The sequence below is a fragment of the Lemur catta genome, chromosome 2 (assembly GCF_020740605.2).
Source record: "Lemur catta isolate mLemCat1 chromosome 2, mLemCat1.pri, whole genome shotgun sequence".
Lineage (NCBI taxonomy): Eukaryota > Metazoa > Chordata > Mammalia > Primates > Lemuridae > Lemur > Lemur catta.
In genome coordinates this window covers 48,573,046-48,596,731 of record NC_059129.1, presented here as the reverse complement: position 1 = coordinate 48,596,731, position 23,686 = coordinate 48,573,046, and the positions used below count along the sequence as shown (strand labels likewise).

The following is a 23,686-nucleotide window of genomic DNA, read 5'->3' as shown; positions in this document are numbered from 1 at the left end:
ACATGAAGCTTCCCTGATAACTCCCACTCATGAACAGGCCCCTCCCTTGTCTAATGGCGTGACTAGTGTTGTCCAAGATAGCACAATGGTTTAATTTAGCCATATGTTATGTACTTTGTCTCATAAGCTTTCAATTTCCTCTTTAATTCCATGGCAGAAAGGAGGGGAAGTGAAAAAAACTAACATTTCGTAAGGGCACAGTACGTGTAGGGGACTGAACTACATGGTTCTCACATAGGCCATATTCTATACCACTTCTCTAGCACAAATTTGGGCTTATAGTGGGTGTCTCATAAATGTATGTTAGAAAATACAGAGAAATCATTAACTAAACATCCTCACAACCATCTCGTAGACTAGTATGCAGTCATCAAAGATAAGAATTTCTAATGATATAGGGAGGGACTTATAATTCTAAGTGAAAAAAAATCAGGGCACAAAATCATATTATGATCTCAGCCCTATAAAAACTGGCTAGAAAAAAGACTGGATGAATATGTATATCAAGAGGTGCTTATTTCTGGGTAGGCTATTATTAGGGATTTTTTTTTCTTGTTTTTTATTCTCAAAATCTAGTTTAATAATCATATATAACAGGAGTTGGCACTCTTTTTCTATAAAGGGCCATGTAGTAAATAGGCCATCCAGTCTCTGTCACAAGTACTCAACTCTGTTGTAGCATGAAAACTGCCACAGCCAATACATAAATATATGGACATGGCAGGGCTCCAATAAAACTCTATTCACAGAAACAGGCAGCAGGTTAGATTTGTCTTAAAACCAGCTATAGCTTTCCAACCTCTGATATATTACTTTGTAATCAGGAAAAAAAAATGTTACTTAAGTATGTATTCTTTGACTGTAAGATCTTAATGCTATAATTAATAGATCACAGTATAGAAACCTTATAGTCATGCTTTATTCTGGTACCCTTGCATCACAAAACAATGCAAATAAAAAATAATGAATTAGAGAATATGAGAATGAAAATTCTATGCTGGATAGAGCAAAATCTCACAATACCTGTAATTGATACAATTTTTTTCTCTATTTTTAAGCCTAATATTTTTACTTGTTTAGATTTGCTTTTATGTCTTTTAATAAAGTTTTATAATATTTTAGCAACCTCTCAGAAATCTATTATTTTTAAAACATAATATAGGATAAACAGAAAAAGTAAAATTATCATTTTTTCTCCAGATTTTCTGAAGCAAAAGCCCTGGGAGAAAGTATAAATGAAGCAAGACGTAAAATCGGTAAGCAGATGCCATTGTGTGTGTGAGCCTCTTTCACAGATCATTCTCCTGGTGCAAATCAGGTCATGATGTGCCTCCAAATAGCCGTGGAGCCGAGTTTCAGGAGAACCCCTGCCAAGAAAGCTGCTTGGAGAGCCTTTCCTTGGAAGTTTGTCATCTCTCCTACAACCCATCAGGAAAAGCACTTTCTCTTGTCTAGAACTTGAACTTTTTATTCTTGTGCAGGCCCGAGCTCCAGCATCTCAATGAGAAAGTTCTGCTTTTCCCTGGTTTTTCAACAATAGTTCAGCTAGTCATAACCCACAATTACAGTGACATCATGGTGCATTTTCAAGTACCGTGAAACACTTTTACACCTCTCAAAGCTTACACTTAGCATTTTTGGCACAGATATGCATTTTTCAGCACCATTCAGTAAGCCAGCGAGAGGATGAGAAGCAAAAATGAGCCATTGTGCCTTCCCCGGGGCGCAGGCTGGTGCACAGGGCTCCCTCGCTCGGGTGAGCATCCCTGAAAAGGCCATGTCACGGCACTCCATAAAGTGTGCCTCAAATCTTTCTCAGCGCAAGAGGAAAATGTTTCTTTCACTCCAAGCTAGAAGACACAACAGAGACCCATCTCCCAGCTTGGGGCAGCTTCACAGAGGGGTTCCTTGTACCTTCGCCTCTGTGCTCAGGGGGCAGCAGTTACCTGTTTGCAGCTGGCTCCCTGGCTCCCTCTTCTCCCCTTCTTTACTCCCCCTACACGCGAGGATGGGGACAGAGGCCGCTGTGAGTGCCCCTTTAGCTTTCCCAACAGAATATGCAAAATCATGATGGCCTCAGGTTGTCTCAGTTGGGGAAACAGGAGCCCCAAGTTCCTCTCTGTGGCCTAAGGCAGAAAGGACTGAGGCAGCCAGGCCCTGAGCCACACCCAGAACCCTCCTGTCTCAGGGATTCTTGACCTAAGGTCCAGGAGCTTGGATGGAGGAGAAATGCCCCTATATTTTTACTAATCTCTAACTGAAACCTAGCACCGCTTCAGTGATGAACACAGGCAGCAGACCCCAGAGGACTGGCAGCACCTGCCACCAGTGGAAGTCACAGACGCTTTCATATCACATCGCAGTGTGGCAGATCTCGCAAAATATCTTTTATTCTCATCGGTATGAATTTACAGTAGTTATTAGACTCACCATTGGATCTTGTTATTTAATGCACTTATATAAAACTACATAGCTGTTTTTATATCACAAGAAGTTTTAAAATGTTGATAACTATTCTAATATAATTAGTTTCTCTTAAAAGTCTATATGTTTTATTTTGTGGACCTAAAATCATTATTCTGAGAGGGTATCCATAGCATCATTAGACTTCTGGAAGATCTCTGGCACAAGAAAAAAAGAAAGAAAAAAGTACACCCCATTCTGGGTCTGGATTCCTGAACATTCTAAAACTGCATGAAAAAAACTGGGGTTAGGAGTGTATGCATTTTTCTAGAGATGATATATATAGCTCTTTTGATTCTCAAAGGGCTCAGTGACCCAAAGCAATGAGGAAATTGATTCTAGTCTGATGCTCCATGAGCACTGCCAGGACTTCAGGCAAGAAAGCAACACCCTGCTAAGGGGCAGCCAGGTCCAGAGAGCAGGGCAGTTGTGGCTCACCTGGCTTGAGTCACCTGGAAGGAAGGAAGGCAGGCAGGGAGGAAAGGGGAAGCAGATTTCAGTGGATCTGGGGCCAATTTTTCAGCACTGTCTGACCTCAGAGGACCCAATGATCTGTTCTCATACTTGGAGGGACAGGAGGGAAAGACCATTTAGAAACTGCTTCTCCCTGAGAAATAATATAAACTTTTGCTCTTGAAAAGCATCGAAGTCTGTAAACCAAAATAAAACTGTTCCAGCATCGATGAAATAGACTAACGGTGGAAGGTACCAATTGACAATACTAAACTACTTAGATTTTTACTCTGAGTACAATGGGAATAATGATCCATTCTCCATAATTTTGGTGCAATGATGCATGCTGGTGGATCCAGTTTGCCACAGTCTCAAGATCAGGCAGGTTGGAGGCTGTCCTGTTCAGCGTAGGTTGTGTCCTGCCCAAGAGACAGGGGCCACTGAGCAAGGGCTGTAATTGATCTGCCCAGAGAGGGTGTCTGTTTGTAATCCACACACAAAGAGTCCAGACAATACTAGCAGAAGCCCAGAGAAAGTGAATTTTTGTTTTCTCCAGAAACCAACAAGTAGGGTTCACACCAATGGTGAGATTCAAGCTTCTGTTGTTGCTACCGAGAAAGTGGTTAATTCATTAGTGCTAATAAAGCCAATGTCCTCTCTTCACTTTCCGCAAATAGCAAACTAAGACCCATCTCCTGGCCACTCACCTTTCAAATTGTGTTCTTGATCCAAGGGTGCCCAGGTGAGAGGATCATTAAGACTCGACCCCGCTGAATAAGCCCGTCACAGTGCTTGGCCACAGGGGGTAGACCATCATCACAACATCTCAGACACCAGGTTAAAATTAAGGATGTATAAGGTAGAACTTGTATATATATTTAAAATTTCCAAGGCGACCTTGAAGGAAACTGGTTTCAGGAAATTTATGACATCACTGAGTGCATTTCTTCCTAAGGAGAAATGAAATCAAATGGAATTTGCAGTCCCCAGGGGGTCCTTTCGTGGCTCTAGGAGTCAGGAGGGAGGAGCATGGCACAGATATACCATGATCAGCGTGGGATGGTGACTCAGCCCCACTCCCAAACTGTGCCACATCGTACTCTGGACCCTGGGGCAAGAGTGGGTGCCGCAGGGGCACACGTAACTGGCCCTCAGGGAGGAAACGAAGCCTGTGTTTGTGAACTGCAATCAGCCAGCCCACACATTCAGGTTGCCACTGTCGCCTCGGGTGATGTTTTTTTCTCCGACATTGTGATCTAGAGCTGCCTCTTGAGTTTCATTCTCAAAATCCTTAAAGGCTATCGACTGAACAGTGACCACATAACATCTAATTTTTACATGGTATAATCAGTCAGTCAAAATTTCCATATTATTTCCTTTTCTTATAAGTAGGTAGCCCAGGTGAGTAGATAAACTCCTGCCACAAACTTCTTTTTATCCTTCTTTATACACCATTTATATCAATTCTGATACTGAAACAAGTTGAAATCAGAAATGGAAGAAGTAACCAATTTAGAATCTCCCTGAGAAATAATAAGGCCTTTTTTTCTATAGGAGAGCCATTTTTATTGTATTTACCTGTCACCTACATGACAGCATGAGGCTGATTTTCGTCACATGGGCTGTGTTTTGAATACGTTCATATACTCCCTACTTCCATCCATCATGTCTCCAAAAATGCTCTTGAGCCCAAACTGTGAGAAAAGTAGACTGCTTTAGAGGCAGTGGCATAAAGCAGGCATTTTTTCACTTACTACATTCTGGCATAGTTTTTCTACATCAGTGTTCTACCACTGGCAGCATTGTCTTTGGCAACAAAAGACAATGAATGGCTGTTCGTTGGCGCAAGGCCCGCTCCTAGACCAATCCAGGAACCAGCTGCTTTGGAGGCAGGTGAAAAGAGTTTGAACGACAACTCTTGGCACCTCTGCATCCCACCACAGACCCCTCCAGGCCTAAATGAAAACTCACATCACAGGAGGCTGCGCAGAGGGTTTTCGGTGAGGCACTCAGCAATCAATTCAAAAGTCATAGGGAATGTAATAGAAGAAGCTGTTAGTGAGCGGCAAAGAAAAAAAGCAAACACTAGAAAAGCTATAAAAATATTCTGGAGGTTTTCTTTCCCATACTCCAAATTCAAAGGAGGACTGCAACCCACCATTGGACCAATACCCTTTTTAAAAACGTTTCTCTTATACATTCAGGATGTGGGAAAATCATGTCTCAGATCTGAGTCTCTGTCAGCAGAAGAAAGAAGACTCATTTTTCTGTTTGTCAGTTTTATGCATGTTCTGTACTTAATCTTCATTTGAGATTTACTTTTGGACCTACCTCCTGCATGTTGGCTTCTCTTATCTTATCCTAGAGTAAGGAAAAGACAACATCCAGGTTGTTTTGCTAGATTATGATGACCTGAGTCAAGTATATCCTTCTGTTACTGTTGTGGCTAGCTCTACATAACAAGACAACAAGAATAGAAGACTGCAGCATTTCCTGAGCATTTACCAGGTGCTGGGCTGAGAACTTGACACATATTATCTCATTTAATCCTCCCAAGGAAGAGACATGACCTGTAAGGTGGGTATTACCATATATCATAGATCCTGAGATACACAGTTTTTACACTCTTAATCCCAGTGCCATCAGGATGTATTAACCATCTCATTTGGCCATGTTTTCACATTTTAAAAACCTCTTTATTGAGAATTGGTCTTATAGTGACATAGTCTTAGATTCTAGGAAATATGGCATTTTTGTTATTTTACAGATTTTTTTAAAAATGGAGTTTCAAAGGGTAGGTCCACTTTTAGTTCTTTGAAGAATCTCCATACTATTTTCCATAGTGGTTTTAGTAATTTGCAGTCCCACCATGAATGTATAAGTGTTCCTTTCTCTCTGCATCCATGTCAGCATCTATTGTTTTTGTACTTTTTAATAAAGGCCATTCTGACTGGGATAAGGTGGTATCTCACAGTGGTTTTGATTAGCATTTCCCTGACGATTAGTGACATTGAGCATTTTTTCATATGTTTATCATCCATTTGTCTATCTTCTTTTGAGAAGCTTCTGTTCATGTCTTTTGCTCACTTTTTAATGGGGTGGTTTGATTTTTCTTGCTGATTTGCTTGAGTTCTTTATAGATTCTGGGTATTAGTTCTTTACTGGATGTATAGCTTTCGAATATTTTCTCCCATTCTTCAGGTGGTCTACTTGCTCTATTAATTATTTCCTTGACTGTGCAGAAGCTTTATTTATTTATTTATTCAGGATATTATGGGGGTACAAACAATTTTGTTTTTTAATTTAATCAATTCCTGTTTATTTGTTTTTGTTGTTGCTATAATTGCCATTGCAGTCTTCTTCATAAATTCTTTGCCTAGGCTGATACCTGGAAGACTTTTACCAACATTTTCTTTTAGGATTTTTGTGGTTTCATGGCTTACATGTAAGTCCTTTATCCATCTTGAATTAATTTTTGTAAGTGGTGAGAGATATGGATTCTGTTTCATAATTCTGCATATGGCTATCCAATTTTCCCAGCACTATTTATTAAATAGGGATTCTTTTCCCTGGTGTATATTGTTGTCTGCTTTGTCAAAGATTAGTTGGCTGTATATGGATGGTTTTATATCTGGGTTTTCTGTTCTGTTCTATTGGTCTAAGTCTCTGTTTTTGTGCCAATACCATGCTGTTTTAGTTACTATAGCCTTGTAGTAGAGTTTTAATTCTGATGATGTGATACCTCCTGATTTGTTCCTTTTTCTTCAGATTGCTTTGGCTGTTCGGGGTCTTTTCTGGTCCCACCTGAAGCATAGAATTATTTTTTCTAGATCTGTGGATTATTACACTGGTATTTTGATAGGGATTGCATTGAATCTGTAAATCACTTTGGGTAGTATAGACATTTTTTTTTTGACATTTTAACAATGTTGATTCTACCAATCTATGAGCATGATATGTTTTTCCACTTGTTTGCATCATCTGTGATTTCTTTCCTCAGTGTTTCATGGTTCTGTTTGTAGAGATCTTTCACCTCCCTACTGGGTCTTTACCCAAAGGAAAAGAAGTCATTTTATCGAAAAGACACCTGCACACAAATGTTTATTGCGGTATAATTCACAATTGCAAAGATGTGGAATCAACCCAAATGCCCATCAATTCGTGAGTGGGTTAACAAACTGTGGTATATGTATAACACGGAATGCTACTCAGCCATTAAGAAGAATGACCTAATGCCTTTTGCAACAATTTGGATGGAACTGGAGACCATTATCCTAAGTGAAGTAGCTAAAGAATGGAAAAACAAACACTGCATGTACTCACTATTAAATTATAACTAACTGATGAGCACACATATGCATAGAGGGAAGTAAATCTCAAAGGAAATCACGCAGGGGGGAGGAGGGAGGAGGGGATGGGCAAAAACCTACCTAATAGGGACAAGGGGTGATGGGAACACTTTTAACCCTGACTCAAGCATTACAAAAGTGATCCATGTAACCAAAAACATTTTTACCCCTATAATATTTTGAAAGAAAAAAATAGTAAAAATAAAAAAATTTTTTAAAGGCGTGGGCAGATTTAGTGTCTAGTAAGGGCTACTCTTGGCTTTCAAAGGTGGCATCTTCTTGCAGTGTCCTCAAATGACAGAAGAGCAAAAGAGATGAACTCTGTGTCCTCACATGGCAGAAGATGTGGAAGAACCAGGCAAATCTCTGAAGCCTCTTTTATAAGGTCACTAATTCCATTCATGAGGGCTCTAGCTTCATGACTTAATCACCTCTTAAAGGTGACTAATACTATCACATTGGTGGTTAAGTTTCAACACATAAATTTTGGGGGACATATTTAAGCTATATCTTTTACCATGTGTAAGAGTTCATGATAGCATAAAAGGTATCAAGTAAGTCCTTGAAGTATTGATGGAACCATAAGACATAGGGAATGCAAATAAAAAGAGAATTAAAAGATTAACAAAAAAAATGGGAGTTTCAGTGGCCTAGTAAGTGGCCAAGCTGGAATTGAAATCCATTTCTGTTCAACTCCAAAACATTTATATACTATATACTATATACTATCCCCAGAAATTCGGATTCACCTGACTTCGACATTGTGTTCTGAATTTAAAATTTCACTAAGCCATTATTCAGTCTTCCTGAATCTTTGGCCTTTATCCTACATGATAAAGGAGCAAAGTATACCCCAGCTCAGGGGCTTTGAGCATAGCCCAAGAACATTTAAAGGGTCTTTGTAAGGTCATTAACAACAGGTCATCTTTGGCATGTTGGAACCCAGGTATGGGAGCAAGTAGGGCTGAAGCCCAGCCAGCCCTTGCCCTCCATCCCACGGACACTAGCTCAGACTTGCGTCTACCTGTAGGAAGGTGCACCTTTTTCTAGTTTATGAAAAGATGTCCTGTGGACTTGCGGCCACCCTGGTAGGATTCAGTGTCCCACACGGGTTTCAGCTATCATTTTCAGTGGTTTAGAGAACAGAATCGAAGGGCTGTATTTTCAGGCTTTATACAATTCTGGCTGAGTGGGTTTACTGATGCTTCAGAAAACACAAGAGAATTCAAAGCATAAACTTAGATGAAGTTCAGTAGGAATAGATATAATGTATTTATGCTTAAGTACCAAAAGTAGCAAAGATAAGGACTGGAGAAAACTTGATTAGAGACAATCATAGAAGTCATCAGGGACCAGAAAAATCAAAATTTGTTACCATAAAGTAAAAAAATACTATACTCTCAAAAGTAAGAAATGCAAAAGCCAAGCTGTCATTCTTTCCCTTTGCCCAGCATTTCCATGCCTACATTACACTGCTTTTCCTCAGTAACTCCAGCTCTACAAGAAGAGAGATGGTTCAGACAAAAGCAGCTAAAGTGATCGTTAAAAAATTACAAAGTAGATTTTTGCTTATTAAGTGATTCACCACATATTTTTTTTGTTTCAGAATATTATGAGGGTACAAATGTTTTGGTTACATGAACTGCTTTTGTACAGTTTGAGTCGAAGTTGTAAGTGTGTCCATCACCCAGATAGTGTGCATTGTACCCAATAGGTATGAATTTACCCACCCCCTCCTCCTCCCTCCCATCTGTTTGAATGCCATCGAATTTTACTATCATATGTGTACATGAGTGTTGATCAATTAGTTCCAATTTAATAGGGAGTACACGTGGTTTGTTTTTTTTTTTTCATTCTTGCAATACGTCATTTAGAAGGATGGTCTCCAGTTATGTGCAGGTTGTTACAAAAGGTATAGTTCACCATTTTTCTTTTATTGCTGAGGAGTGCTCCATGGCACACATATACCACATTTTATTAATCCACTCATGTATTCGTGGGCACTTGTGTTATTTCCACATCTTTGCAATTGTGAATTGTGCCGCTATAAACATTTGAGTGCAAGTGTCTTTGTTATAAAATGTCTTTTTTTCCTTTGGGTAAATACTCAGTAGTGGGATTGCTAGATCAAATGGAAGGTCTACTTTTAGTTCTTTGAGGTATTTCCATGCTTCTTTCCATAGAGGTTGTACTAGTTTCCAGTCCCACCCACAGTGTATAAATATTCCTTTCTCTCTGCATCCATGCCAGCATCTGTTGCTTTGGGGATTTTTGATAAAAGCCATTCTCACAGCAGTCAGGTGATATCTCATCGTGGTTGTGATTTGCATTTCCCTGATGATTAGAGACGTTGAGCATTTTTTCATATGTTTATTGGCCTTTAGTCTATCTTCTTTTGAAAAACTTCTGTTCATGTCTTTTGCCCATTTCTGAATGGGGTTGTTTGATGTTTTCTTGTTGATTTGCTCGAGTTCTTTGTAGACTGTGGTTATTAGCCCTTTATCAGATGTATAGCATACAAATATTCTTTCCCATTCTGTAGGTAGTCTGTTTGCTCTATTGTTTCCCTGGCTGTGCAGAAGCTTTTTAATTTAACCAGGTATCACTTGTTTATTTTTATTGTTGCTGTGATTGCCTTTGGGGTCTTCTTCATAAGTTCTTTGCCTAGGCTGACATCTGTAAGAGTTTTTCCAACCTCTTCTTCCAGAAATCTTATAGTTTCATGCCTTAGGTTTAAGTCTGTTATCTATCGTGAATTAATTTTTGTGAGTGGTGAGAGGTGGATTTGTCATATATGGCTTTTATAATTTTAAGGTATATTCCATCTATGCCTATTTTGTGAGGAGTTCTTATCATAAAAGGGTCCTGAATTTTTGTTGAATTTTTTTGCATCTATTCAGAGGATCATATGATCTTTGGTTTTGCTTCTATTTATGTGGTGAATCACATTTATAGATTTGTGTATGTTGAAACATCCTTTCATCTCTGGGATTAGGCCCACTTCCTGTGGTGGATTATTTTTCTTTTTTCTTTTTTTTTATTTCAGCATATTATGAGGGTACAAAAGTTTAGGTTACATATATTGCCCTTGTCCCCCTCCCCACCTGAATCAGAGCTTCAAGCATGTCCATCCCCTAGACAGTGTGCATAGCACTCATTATGTATCTGTACACCCATCCCCTCCCCCACCCACATCTGCCTGACACCCAATTAATGTTACTACTAAATGTGCTCTTAGGTGATGATCAGTGAAACCAATTTGATGGTGAGTACATGTGGTGCTTATTTTTCCATTCTTGGGATACTTCACTTAGTAGAATGGGTTCCAGCTCTATCCAGGAAAATACAAGAGGTGCTATATCACCATTGTTTCTTATAGCTGAGTAGTACTCCATGGTATACATATACCACATTTTATTAATCCATTTTTCTGATGTGCAGCTGAATTTGGTTTGCTAAGATTTTATTGAGAATTTTTGCATCTATATTCATAAGGGATATTGATCTGTAGTTTTCTTTTTTTGTTATATCCTTTCCTGGTTTTGGTATCAAGGTGATATTGACTTCACAGAATGAGTGGGGGAGGATTCCTTTCTTCTCTTGTTATGAAATAATTTCTGCAGTATAGGTGCCAGTTCCTCTTTGCAGGTCTGATAAAATTCAGCTGTGAAACCATCTAGTCCAGGATTTTTTTTTTTTTTGCTGGAAGATTTTTTTGTTGCTGCTTCAATTTTGGTACTTGATATTTATCTGTTCAGGGGTACTATTTCTTCTGGATTGAGCATGTGAAGGTTGTTTGTTTCCAAGAATTTGTCCATTTCCTCAACGTTTTCAAGTTTGTGTGCATAGAGATTTTTATAGCATTCAGAGATGATATTTTGTATTTTGGGGGTATCAGTTGTGATATCTCCTTGTTCAATTCTGATTGAGCTCATTATGGTCCTTTCTTTTCTGTTTCTGGTTAATCTAGTGAGAGGCCTATCGGTTTTGTTTGTCTTTTCAAAGAACCAACTTTGTATTTCATTAATCTTCTGTATAATTCTTTTGTCATTGATTTTATGTAGTTCTACTCTGATCTTACTTATTTCATTTCATCTGCTGGGTTTGGGACTGGTTTGCCCTTCCTTTTCCAATTCCCTGAGATGATCCATTAGACTATTTATTTGTGATCCTTCCATCTTTTAAATGTAGGCATTTAAGGCTATAAATTTTCCTCATAGGACTGCTTTTGCTGAATCCCACAGATTTTTGATAACTTGTGTTCCCTTTGTCATTTAGTTTGAAGAATCTTTTGATTTACATTCTAATTTCCTCCTTGACCCAATAACCATTCAGCAGTAGGTTATTTAATTTCCATGACTTTGTGTAGAGTTGAGTGTTTCTGTGGACTTGATTTCTAACTTTATTCCACTGTGGTCTGAGAATATACATGATATAATTTCTATTTTTAAAAACTTGTTGAGACAAGTTTTGTGGCCTAGGATATGATCAATCTTAGAGAATGTTCCATGAGCTGATGAGAAGAACATATATTCAGTGATTTTGGGGTAGAGTGTTCTGTAAATGTCTGTTAGACCCATTTGTTCTAGAGTTCTGATTAAGTCCATCATTTCTTTACTTATTTTCTGCTTGGAGGATCTGTCCCATTCTGTCAGAGGGATGTTGAAGTCCCTGGCTATTATGATGCTGCTGTCTATCATTTTGTTTAGGTCAAGTAGGATTTGTTTTATGAATCTGGGCACACCTGTGTTAGGCAAATAAATATTTAGTATTATTACATCTTCTTGTTGAATCATTCCCTTCACCATTATTTAATACCATTTTTGTCTATTATTACTTTTGCTGATTTGAAGTCTATGTTATCTGATATGAGAATGACTATGCCAGCTTTCTTTTTGGTTTCCATTTGCATGGAATATTGTTTTCCATCCCTTCACCTTGAGTCTGAATGAGTCCTTGTGGATTAGATGTGTTTCCTGGAGACAGCAGATACTTGGCTTGTGTTTTTTTAATCCATTCAGCCAGCCTACGTCTCTTGAGTGGGAGTTCAAGCCATTCACATTTATTGAAAGAATTGATAGGTGGGGTGGTTTTCTGATCATCCTGTTGAGTAGAACTTTATCACTTTGTTTTACCTCTTGAGCCATTGTAGTATCTGGGCTCTGACCTTTAGGATTTAGGTGATTTTACACTGGTGTGTGTCTATGGTGCTGTACCATGTATAATGCAGTTCTGAGTACTTCCTGCAGGAGAGGTCTGGTCTTGACAAATTCCCTCAGTGTTTGCTTGTCTGAGAAAGTCTTTATTTCTCCCTCATATAAGAAACTTAGTTTTGCAGGATACAGACTTCTAGGCTGGCCATTTCTCTTTAAGAAGACTGAGAATGGGGCCCCAATCCCTTCTGGTTTGTAAGGTCTCAGTTGAGAAGTCTGTAGTCAGTCTGACAGGTTTTCCTTTGTAAGTTACCGGATGCTTTCACCTTATGGCTCATAGGAGTGTCTCTTTCATGTTTACTTTGGCCAGTCTGATAACTATGTGTCATGGCAGTTGCCTCTTGGTGATGAATCTCCCAGGGGGTCTTTGAGCTTTTTGTACCTGGATATCTAGATTTTTAGCAAGGCCAGGGAAATTTTCCTCAATTACTCCCTCAAATAGGTTTTCCAACCATTATGTATTTTCCTCTTGGCCCTCAGGGAGCCTTATGATTCTTATGTTAGGCCTCTTTACATGATCCCATGTTTCTTGTATGTTTTGTTCGTTCCTCTTATTTTTTAGTTCTTTCCCTTTGACAGACTTCTTTAACTCAAAGATGTCTTCAAGCTCTGAGTTTCTTTCTTCTGTCTGATATGGAAAGCCTATTCTTAAGGCTTTCCACTGTGTTTTGTATTTCCTTGAATGAATTTTACATTTCCAGTTTTGTTTAATTTTTTTAATAATTCGATTTCCTTAGTAAATTTTTCATTCATTTCCTACATTTTTTTTTTTTTTGGTTTCTTTGTGTTGGATTTCTGTTTTCTCTTGTATTTCATTGAGCTTCCTTACAATCCATATTCAAAATTCTTCATCTGTCATTTCACTCTTTTCATTTTGGTTGGTATCCATTGGAAAGGCGTTATCATTTTCTTTTGGGGGCATCTTTCACTCTGATTTTTCATGTTTCCAGAGTTCTTTCACTGATTCCTTCTCATCTGGCCTCTTGGTCAAGACCTGGGGGCTGCTAGGCCTGGCTTACAGGCCTATCTCCAGGTCCCTGAAGATTAATCCCTGAGCATGCCAGGGAGAGGAGTGCTGGTCCTGAGTTGCCGATGGGGTGTTCTAGCAGGTTAGGTGTACCTCTCGGGTTACATCTCACCTGCTGTCTTCACCTCTTCCCAACACTGTGTAGGGGGTTAGATCCCCAGCTTAATCTCAGTCATGGTGGGTGGTACTTGTGAATACAAATCAGCTGCTCCGTGTTTGCTCGAGGTGGAAGACACTATGTTTAGCTATGGGATGGTTCTCCCTGTCATTGATTGATGTTAGCATGGAAGAACCAACTGCCAAGACGGTCTTTTGTGCCCGTGGTAATCTGTGGTCTCCCTGGTGGGGCATACGAATGCCCCAAGCTTTAGAAGGGACCCTGTATCTCCCAGGGCTTTGCTTGATCGCTACTCTCCCTCACGTGGCGGGAGGAGCAAGACAAATTGTGGCTGCATTGGGAGAGCCTGAAAGGCTTTGCAAGGCCTTGCAAGGCCTCGGTGGTCTCAGAAGTTGCTTGTCCAGCCACTAGGGGGAGCCGCTGGTATGAGGTTCAGGGCAATCTCTCCAGCCAGGTGCGCTGCTCCTGAGGGAGGGGCCTAATCGCTTGAAAGCGAAGGCTTCCGGCCAGGCTCTTCCTGCTCTTGTCCACTGGCACAGTTTCTCCCTAGTCACTCCCTGTACCTCCGCAGCACTCTCCCAGCAGATCAATTCACATTAGTTCCCGCACCCCCTGAGACCAGCTCTTCAACCACCCCCCAGTCCGCGTATCTGACCCACTAATGTGAGTCTCCGCAATAGGCGGGCAGGTGGGGGAATCCCCAGGTGTGCACACCTGTCCCGCCACACGACCCCAAGGGGAGAAAGGTAGGCCTGTCTGTCTGCAGGGGCCTCTGCCAGGGGCATGCTCCCCCCTGGGAGAGGCGGCCACTCACCAGTTTCTTGGCTCAGGCTGCACTCCCCCTTGTAATGAGTGGGGGGAGGAGCCACTACTCCCCGTGCCCCAGGCATCTGGTTGTCATGGGAACCAGTGGCATGCTAATCACTCTGAGCGCCACACCCCTATCCAATAGGGTGGTTCTCCAGTGGGGGTGGGCGATGGGCGTGCTCACAGACCCCCGTTCCCCAGCGCCCCTCCACGCTCTCCCGTTGGGTATGTCTGTGAGGGCTTCGTCACCTCCCCGTCCCGGACCGAGATCTCTCCCCTGCGTCTTCCTGCACCGCTCTCGTCTGGGGCCGGCATCAGGTCCAGGTCCGGCCGGCCTGGTCAGCCACCAGCACACGGTCCCCTGAAACCCCTGCGGGCAGGAAGCTCGCAAATCGTGGCAGCCCCGCTCTCTGGCGGGCCCCGCCAGGCACGCACACCCGCCAGGGAAACGCAGCTGTTTGCACGCTACTTGGTTCACAGTATTCTTGCGGCTGCGATGAGGGAGGGGCCGCAGCTGCCAGCCCCCCGGAGAGCTAAAATTACTCTCTCCAATTCCGAGATTAGAGGAGGAAGTGTCTAGCTGTGAGACAGCCAGCACTCCGATCTCTTGTGGCACTTTCCTGAAAAGTGTCCCTTTTGAACACCCAAAAGCCTGTGGATCACTGGTTCACCCCGCTATTCCTGTTTAGCCCCCGTGCCAGGGCTTCTGGGTGGAAGCGCCTCCAAAACGTTTTATGTCCCAGTGCTCCCTGAAGGTGCCTACGTGGAGGAGGGGAAGCCCCGGTCCCCCTCCCTGGGCTCTGGGCCTCACTGCGTTTGGACCGCACCGCTATCTCCTCTCTGTCTTCTTTCTCAGCTTCACGGTTTTTCTTGGTTGGGTCCCCAGACATCTCTGTTGACTCTCCCTGCGATCCACATTTGAACTGCAACCGCTTTCCGCTTTTCTCAGTCCAATATTCTACCTTGCAGCCGGCACAATCCGAAAAGCCATGTGTCTAGTCGGCCACCTTGGCGCCCCCACCGCCACATATGTATTTTAAATAACAAGCTCTGCTACTGCATTCGAGTACACAGTTTGATTTTTTTAAATTACATTTATCAACAGATTCAAATAATTTGCACCCAATTCGAACTGGGCAGGCTGTTTGGCTGAGCATAAAAGTCACACGTAACCGGGAAATGTAAGGAGTACAGCTGGCTTCAAATCCATCTCTCTCTCCTCTCCTCTATTCTCTCTCCGTATCTCAGTTGTGCTTGACTAAGTTGTCTGACAGCCTCTCTCCATTCAGTGGCAAAATGACCCTGGAAACTCCAGGTTTACATGGTCTGTAGAATTCATAACTCTAGTAAAAAGGATCTTTCCCAACAATGTTGGCAAAAGTCCCTGGAGGGAGGAATGATCGACTTGACTTGAGCTGTGTGCCCACCTCTGAACCAATCCCTACAAGGAGGGGAATGAAACACCCCAACAGGCTACACCTAGCCATGTGCCCACTCCCCGGGTGGGCACTTAGCCCATCTGCAGCACATAAACTGACCAAGATTTTTAAGGAATAGAGGAGCATCTTTCTCCAAAGAAAGAAATGCTGAGTGCACAAAACTTATCTCACTACAGACCTTTCTATGGCCTGAAACGAGAGACATCTGTAAAGGAATGGGTAGCAGTTCTTACGAGAAAAGATAACAGTTAGATTTATTTATCCTGGAAAAAAAAAAAAAGCTGTGGATGGGGAACTTAAAAATTAGTTTTAAGTACACGTGCTTCTGCTGTAATGAAATAAATGCAAAATGGCAGGCCCAAAAATAACAGGAATTGTAGGAAAATTAAGATTGGGGGTGACCTTTCAAAACCCATGCTACTTTGTGTTATAACTAGAACCTAACAAAACCAGTACAACCCTTTTAAAAAATGATACAGGTAGATATGTTAAATTCCTAATACATAGGGAAACACAATATGAAACATTTTAATTTCAAAATGAGGCTATTACGATAGAATAGGGTTTAAGGAGGGGTTGAGGCTGCTGAGTTACAGAGATATGAACAGCATGTGCAAAGGTGGGGAGAGCAGTACAACAAGCACTTGTAAGAGACAGCACGTGGCTACGCTGGACCGCAAAGAGCAACATGCTAGCCTACTTTGTATCTAGCTGCTTTTACTTGGTGTTGCAAAAGTTTAATTCACTAGGAAAAAAAAATCCTATGTGAACATATGAGACTGCTATATTTTACTGACATCATTTTTTCCCTGTTAACCGATTGCATATGAGTTAATTCCTGTTAAAGAAACATAGTTGTAAGAGAACTGACTGTATATTCCTTGATATTATACAGAGGGACCAATAAATTATAATTCAGCTTTAAAGAGACTCAAAAAGGAAGAAACAATTTTCAATTGTATTGAAAATATATTTGATCATGTGAAAGAACATTTTGTCAAGAAGGTAATTAAATGGATACAGATCCTGGGAATGTTGAAAAGCAAGCTAGAAAAGCATCTTTCTGAGATGACTCAGGGTATCTAGAGATGAAAAGAGCAAAGATGACTTCTTAAGGTCCCTCTGCAAAAATTCAGGTGTCACTGAAATAGCAGAATGTTCCAAGACATGCAGTTATCTGAGTAACAGCCCATAACCAGTATGACTGATGTCTTCATGAAATTGATTGAATGTTTTTCTGTGATAGTTTGGAAATCAAACAGAAAAAAATGATTTGATGCAAGTTGGAGGGCTACAGAGTACATTTACTGACAAGAAGCAACACTAATAATTGTCACGTATAGAGAAGGAAGCAATGATTTGATTGGAATGTCAGCAAAAAGAGATTGATGGCTGCCTCCCAAGAGTCCTGACAGAGTAGTCTTACCTTAGTCAGTGATCCAAGGTCCAGGCCCCAGCCTCAGCTCAGAGGACTCAGGAAGGCTGACCCATGCCAGTCAAACCCACTGTAAACCAGAGAGGCAATTTATTAATTTACCACAGTGGATGTTCTGTTACAGACAGGAACTCTTAAACCACCTCTATCCATGTCACCTCCTCCCAGGGCACAAACTAGATTAGTTGTTGAAAGGCTGATAAATGGGCCTCTCCAAGCGCAAAAGGAATCAAAACAAAGAGCAGTAAAGAGTTTTGAGAGCTAGGTTCTCACGGTCATGGTCAAGCCTCACAGGGCGTCTGTTACCCATGGAAGTGAACATGCCGGCAGCGGTTACAGTCCTGGGTCCAGTCTCTGTCTCTGGACAGTGCTCATTCGCCACGGCCCGCCTGACCCATCTGTTCTCCAGGCTGACCAGCCCCCTTCTGCACACAATGCTCCTTTCTCCAGACAAGATGAAGCACCATTTAGTAGGTTTCTTCTGATTAAACCAAAACCCCTCTCCTGCCTCTCAAGGATGAACCCCAAGTCACTTTGAATAGTATTTTGGGTCACAGACACAATCACTTTTAGTTTGACTCTTTTGATTTTTAGAAATAGAAACCCAGTTGAGCTAGCTGAGCCTTAGGGTACACATGTGGTGAAGACTCTCATCAAAAGATAATAACAAGATCTGGGGCCCCTCCCAGCTGGAACCAGGTCAGGGGAGCTATCAGGAACAGGGTGGCCCGAGTCCAGCACTCTCTGTCTGTGCCTCCCTCAGCACCTCTTGCCCCCTCTGTGCACGTCTGCCCTGGCAGCCTGCTGGCCCTGCTGACCATAGGGCCTGCTTTCTCGTGGCTTTGTTTGGCCCTGGTCCTAACTGTACCCAAAAATATCCTTTTATATTTTGTCCCCAAGGCTAACAAGCTAATTATTTGCTTGTTTCTTAGCTCAAAGGTATGAGAAAGAGAACTTGACTGCCCAATTTATGTTTCCTAGGCCTTCAGGACTGTAGCTGCTAGCAGGCTTAAGAATGTGCTATCTTTGGATCAAAAACCCACTGCTGGTGCAGGAAGATGTGACCAGAAAGGAAGAGAGGTCTTGTGTGTTAGAAAGTGGCTGCCTAGGCAGGAAAGGGTATGGCAGGAAGAAGCTGTCCTTTTTAAAAGACAGTGGGTAGAGTAGGCACAATGAATGACATCTAGCATCTTCTCAGTTTTATCTCATGGAGAGCTGTGTGAAGATTTTTTTCAAGTTCAACTTTTATAAAGTGACATCAATTCCTTAATTTCCAGGTTCTCAAAGAAGCGCTCACCATTATACCTTTGTTTTACCAATAACAGCGACTAGTCTTTGTAAGGTACATTATAATTTACAGGTGCATTATTATTTTCATATAGTCAAATCCATTGCTCTTTTCTTTTATGGCTTCCTCCATTGTTTTTGTACTTAGAAACAGTCATTGTAATAATAATGATGGTGGGTTGCTCGTTACCAAGTATCTGTTTAATACTTTCCTAAATTTACTTACAGGGTTTTTTTATTCTTCCATTTTTCACACTCAACTCATTTGGGATTTATTGTAGAATATAGTCTAAGCTGAGGCTTTAAGTTGAATCTTTTTCAAGTAACCAATTTTCCCAACACCTATTTCATTTTAATGAAATGCCTTAAAATAAAATTTCTTCCCCTTATAGTCATTTCAGATTTTCAGAAGGCAGATGATGCATTCTAATCTCTAGCAATAATGTACATCCTTAACATGATCATTTTCATCCAAGTATTTCAAAAATAACTTTGCCAGCAGATACTATTATCTAGGTATCAGAATAACCGTGCAGAAAAGTGGCAACTTTATGTAAACCAGGAAACTCATGGATGCAGAGCCACAGGGGCATATCTGTAAGTGGGTGGTCCCTCCAGGCTGAGGGCTCTCTCAGCACTCAATAAAAAGAAGGAGATTGTCTTTAAATACACCAGCAGGATCTGGGCTCAACCTACTGATTTGCCAAGGGAAGATGGTAACATGTTGTTTTATTTCTAAGGAGAAAGCATGTGTTTCATTGTCTTGTATCGATTAGAAGGGTGAATAATTGTATCTGGGGTAGAGGTGGGGTGGGAGAGAGGTTACCAATGATGCTGAACAAGGAAGAGCTACAAATAGCAGAGGTTTTTTCTGTATCTACTGTTGACCACTCTGAAAACATTGATGAGCCCCTGCTGAAATCCACCAAGAGCTTTCAAAAACAGAGGACACATAGGGTGGGAATAGCCCTCCCCCTGCAGCAGCCATTCCACACAGGGTGGACACATCCTCAGTTTGGTGCTGGCTTCACATGATAACGTGACGCATGGGCCACACTGGCTCTCTAACACACAATCTGCACCACAACTTATTTAAGCCAGCCTAAAACCGTGCATGTGTAGCCCCATGGCAAGCTGTGTTCATGAAAATACAGACCTTCAGGGAAGGGGATGAAACACAATGCAGAGATGCTTGTCGATCCTCAGGGACTCAGCGCTCTCCTTCCAGCAGGTAGATGTTTGCTACTGGACAGGATTTAAAAAGCAGAGGTGCTCCTGAGCACATCTAGGCTGCATCAGTAATCAGACATCTCATGCACAAAAGACCAGCTCAGGCAGTTTGTGTGGGGAAAATAGCATCAATAACAGCAGGATACTTGCAGCTGCCTGAGCAAGGCTAAAAGGGTGGCCAGGGGCAGGACAACTAGAAGTGCCATGGGGACTTCCCGAAGTGTCCATGTGTGGACAGAGCTGGGATTGCCTAAAAGGACTGGGAGTAAACAGAGAAGCCCATGGCCAGCCATCATATGTCAAAGCCCAGATTATAGGCCAGCAACAGTCAAAGAGGTAGAGTCTCCACCATAAGAATAATAGCTAATTTTGATAGACGTATTATACATTATTATACCCTTATTAAAGATGAAGAAACAGAGGCCTAGAGAAGTTAAGAAACATGCCCCCAGTAATACACAGCTAGTAAGGGGTGGAGCCGGTATTTGAACCCCATTTCTGTTGGGCTCCAAGGTCAATGTCCTTGGCAGATGGCAGGAAAAATCACATCCAGACTATGAAAGAGGCATTAGGCCACGACCATTTAGGTGCCAGGGAGGGTCACATGTCTTCTCTAACTCAAGTTGATGATTAAAAGAAGGAAAAGGGTACAGTGAAGGAAGCCTTTCCTCCATCTTTACTTCCCGGAAGACAATGAAGGAAGGAGGCAGAGAGGTTGATGGGAGGTGGGGAAGGACAAAGTTAGTCAAGGGAGGGCAAAAGCCTTCCTTCCTAGCGCCTCTTCCCGGTCAGGAGCTAGAAAGTCATGGATCTTCAGGGTGGTAGTTTTTGTCTCTTTTTAATTGCACAAGTGATTCATGGGTGCATTTTGCCATAGTTCAAATAATACAAACAATACATCAATATATATATCAAAATATAAGAGCCCCATCATTTCCTTTCCCCCAGTACCAAATATGCACCTGGAGTAGTCGTTTTCAACAATTTGATGTATCTCTTTCCATCCTGTGCATTGTAGATAGATAGATAGATAGATAGATAGATAGATGATAGAGTACAAATATATCTTGTTTTATTGCATAAATGGGACCATAATGTACACCTTATTCTGCACCTTGCTTTTCTCATTTAACAGTGAGTATGGGCCTACTGCTCACCGTTTTTTATTTTTTATTTTATTTTATTTTTTTTTTTTGAGACAGGATCTTGCTTTGTTGCCCAGGGTAGAGTGCACTGGCATCATCATAGCTCACTGCATCCTCAAACTCCTGGGCTCAAGCAATCCTCCTGCCTCAGTCTGCCAAGTAGCTGGGACCAGAGGTGCATGCGTGCCACCACACCTGGCTAATTTTTCTTTTTCTTTTTTTTTTTTTTTTTTTGTAGAGACAGGTTTCACTATCTTGCTCAGATTGGTCACAACTCCTGATCTCAAGGTATCCTCCCACCTCGGTTTCCCAAAGTGCTAGGAGTACAGGCATGAGCCGCCATGCCTAGCCTCTCACCATTTTTGATGGTGAATAAACTATGATCTATTTAACTATTCCCTTGTAACAGTTATTTCACTTTTTTCCAATTTTTCTCTATTACAAAAGCAATGCACACATTTTTGTGTACAAATGTGTTTCTTTGAGATAGACGCCTAGAAGTAGAATTGGGAGGCACAACAGCATATGTGTATTTTTATTAATTAAATAATTTTCAGAAGAACTCCCCAGTTGCCTTCCCAAAGCATTTCATTAGTTTATATGCCTGTCATTGTGTGACAGTACCCATTTCCCTGCATCCTTGCTTGTACATGATTATGTCAGCCATTTCAGTTTTTGCCAGTTGGAGAGCAAAAATTAATGGCATTTCATTATTGTTTTAATTTGCACTTTCCTAACAGCTGGTGAAATTGAGTGCTTCATCATGTGTCTCATATTTTTTGCCTATTGGTTAGTTGAATTTCTCTTTTTGATTTGTAGATGTTCTGTGTATCCTCTGGATAATGGGCCTTCATCTATGGAATGTAGCAGATGTTTTCTTCCAGTCTGTCACTTGCTTTAATTTTCTCTTAAGATTTTTGGATGAACCCTGGGACAGTTTCTTTTCTCCATTTTCCAAGTTGTTCAAAATTAGTAGTTATTGACCCTGCCTCACCATAACACTGCCCCAAGGAAGATATCTAAAGTAACCTTGGTCACACTGTACAGATTGTCCCTAAAAGATTTATGGGTCAAAACGGGGACTGGTGATTCAGATCATTTGTCTTGTAACAACCAGCTACTACATGAATAAGCAACTCCTGTATGCAGCTGGTTAAACCTTTTACCAGACCACAAGTCTGATGATTTTACTACTGAAAATGTATGTTTTGTAATGAGGCAGAGACTGATTTTATTAATTTAATCTTTATTGAAGACATCGTTAATGATGCCTGAATTTTTAAAAATTTAATTATGTTTTGCAAAACAGCTTATTAACACATGTTAAGATGATGCTGAAGTTTGGAAAATCTCCTCATAAATAATCGGAATGTAGCGGTACCTAGCAACTCATTAGCAAATACTGGGGTCCTTGGGTACTGCCTTTCATTGGAAGACAAAAGGAAATCATTAAAGAATGACTACAGAAATTGATAATGTACCAAATAAACTTAATAGGCAAAAAGACATCAAGGGACATCTTAATAGGCAAAGGACATTAAAGACAAAAAGTTTATTAATTGCCTGCACCAATAATCTAAAGCAAAGCCAGGTGTATGTCTGAAGGTTATGAAACAATGTATTCCTTGAAGTAAACACTGCAATCTTGTAAAAATGAAGAAAAAATACATCAAAGAGAAGAGTTGTGAAGAGTTTCACTTCATCTCACCCCCAGTGAGATACCTAGAACACAACCTCTACTAACTCCCATAACAAAAGGGATGTCAAGATGAAAAGGAGCTCCAATACCTAGAAGACAAGATACCATAGCCACAGGGAGTTGGGGGCACAGAGCTGAATTGGTGGAGCCCCTGGCCTAACAGCCACTAACCCGGGGCATGGCTGTGACTTCCTAGGCAGTCTGCAACAAAACAATAATAGCAAACAGGGAACAGGGGGGACTACAGAGGAAGGACTTTAGAGTCAGGGTGAACTCAAACTGCTGCCAAAGCCACAAAGATAGCTGTTCCACTGCTAAAGAAGAATCAAAGAACAATGATTCCAAACAAGAGAAGGCCATTGAAGGGAAGTATTTGATGGTGAGGGAAACAGCAGATTTGGCAGGAGTCAGCCAACTGGAAGTTGGACACTTTGAAACTAGAATTCTGGGTAACGAGTAGTGAAGATTAGATTATAAAGATGAATATCCCCAAGCCACAGCTCCGGTCAAGTCCCCTCCTCACCCCCACTCAAAAACCTCTGAGGCCTACCCCACGCCAAACAAAAACATTCACAGCCCTTAGCCTAACATTCCAAATCCTTTCTCCATGCTGATGCAACATGTACGTACTTATGGGGGATTGGCTTGCTTATCTTACAAAAAACTGATAAAAATAATCATATAAATTTCTCTACATCCTGCTTTTTGTTTATACATACATGTAAGTGTATGTGTGTTTGAAATTCCTCCAAATCAACTCGTGTGGGTATAATTCATTTCTTTTGGTGGCTGCACAGTATTCTATGGAATAGGTGTGCCACAACATAGTCCACCATTTCCCAGTGGACAGGCATTTGCTTTACTTTTATTTATTTATTTTTTTGCCATATAAAATATGCTAAGTAAACACTCACACACATGTATCCTTATATACTGGTGCTTTTACTTCTAAGGAAACCTTTCCTGTAAAGGACCAAACAGTAAATGTTGTGGTCTTTGTGTCTTTTGCCACCACCGCTGC

At 41.2% G+C, this 23,686-nt stretch overlaps 1 protein-coding gene across 2 annotated transcripts in view; it reads left to right on the top strand.

The window, feature by feature from the left end:
- The window catches only part of KIF6 (kinesin family member 6), a 367,880-nt gene that overhangs the window by 284,871 nt on the left and 59,323 nt on the right, over nucleotides 1–23,686 (top strand). For both annotated transcript variants that reach the window (XM_045543626.1, XM_045543625.1), the window contains one exon: nucleotides 1,201–1,256. In XM_045543626.1, the coding sequence (XP_045399582.1) occupies nucleotides 1,201–1,256 (56 nt within the window). The remainder of the gene's footprint in view (nucleotides 1–1,200; nucleotides 1,257–23,686) is intronic.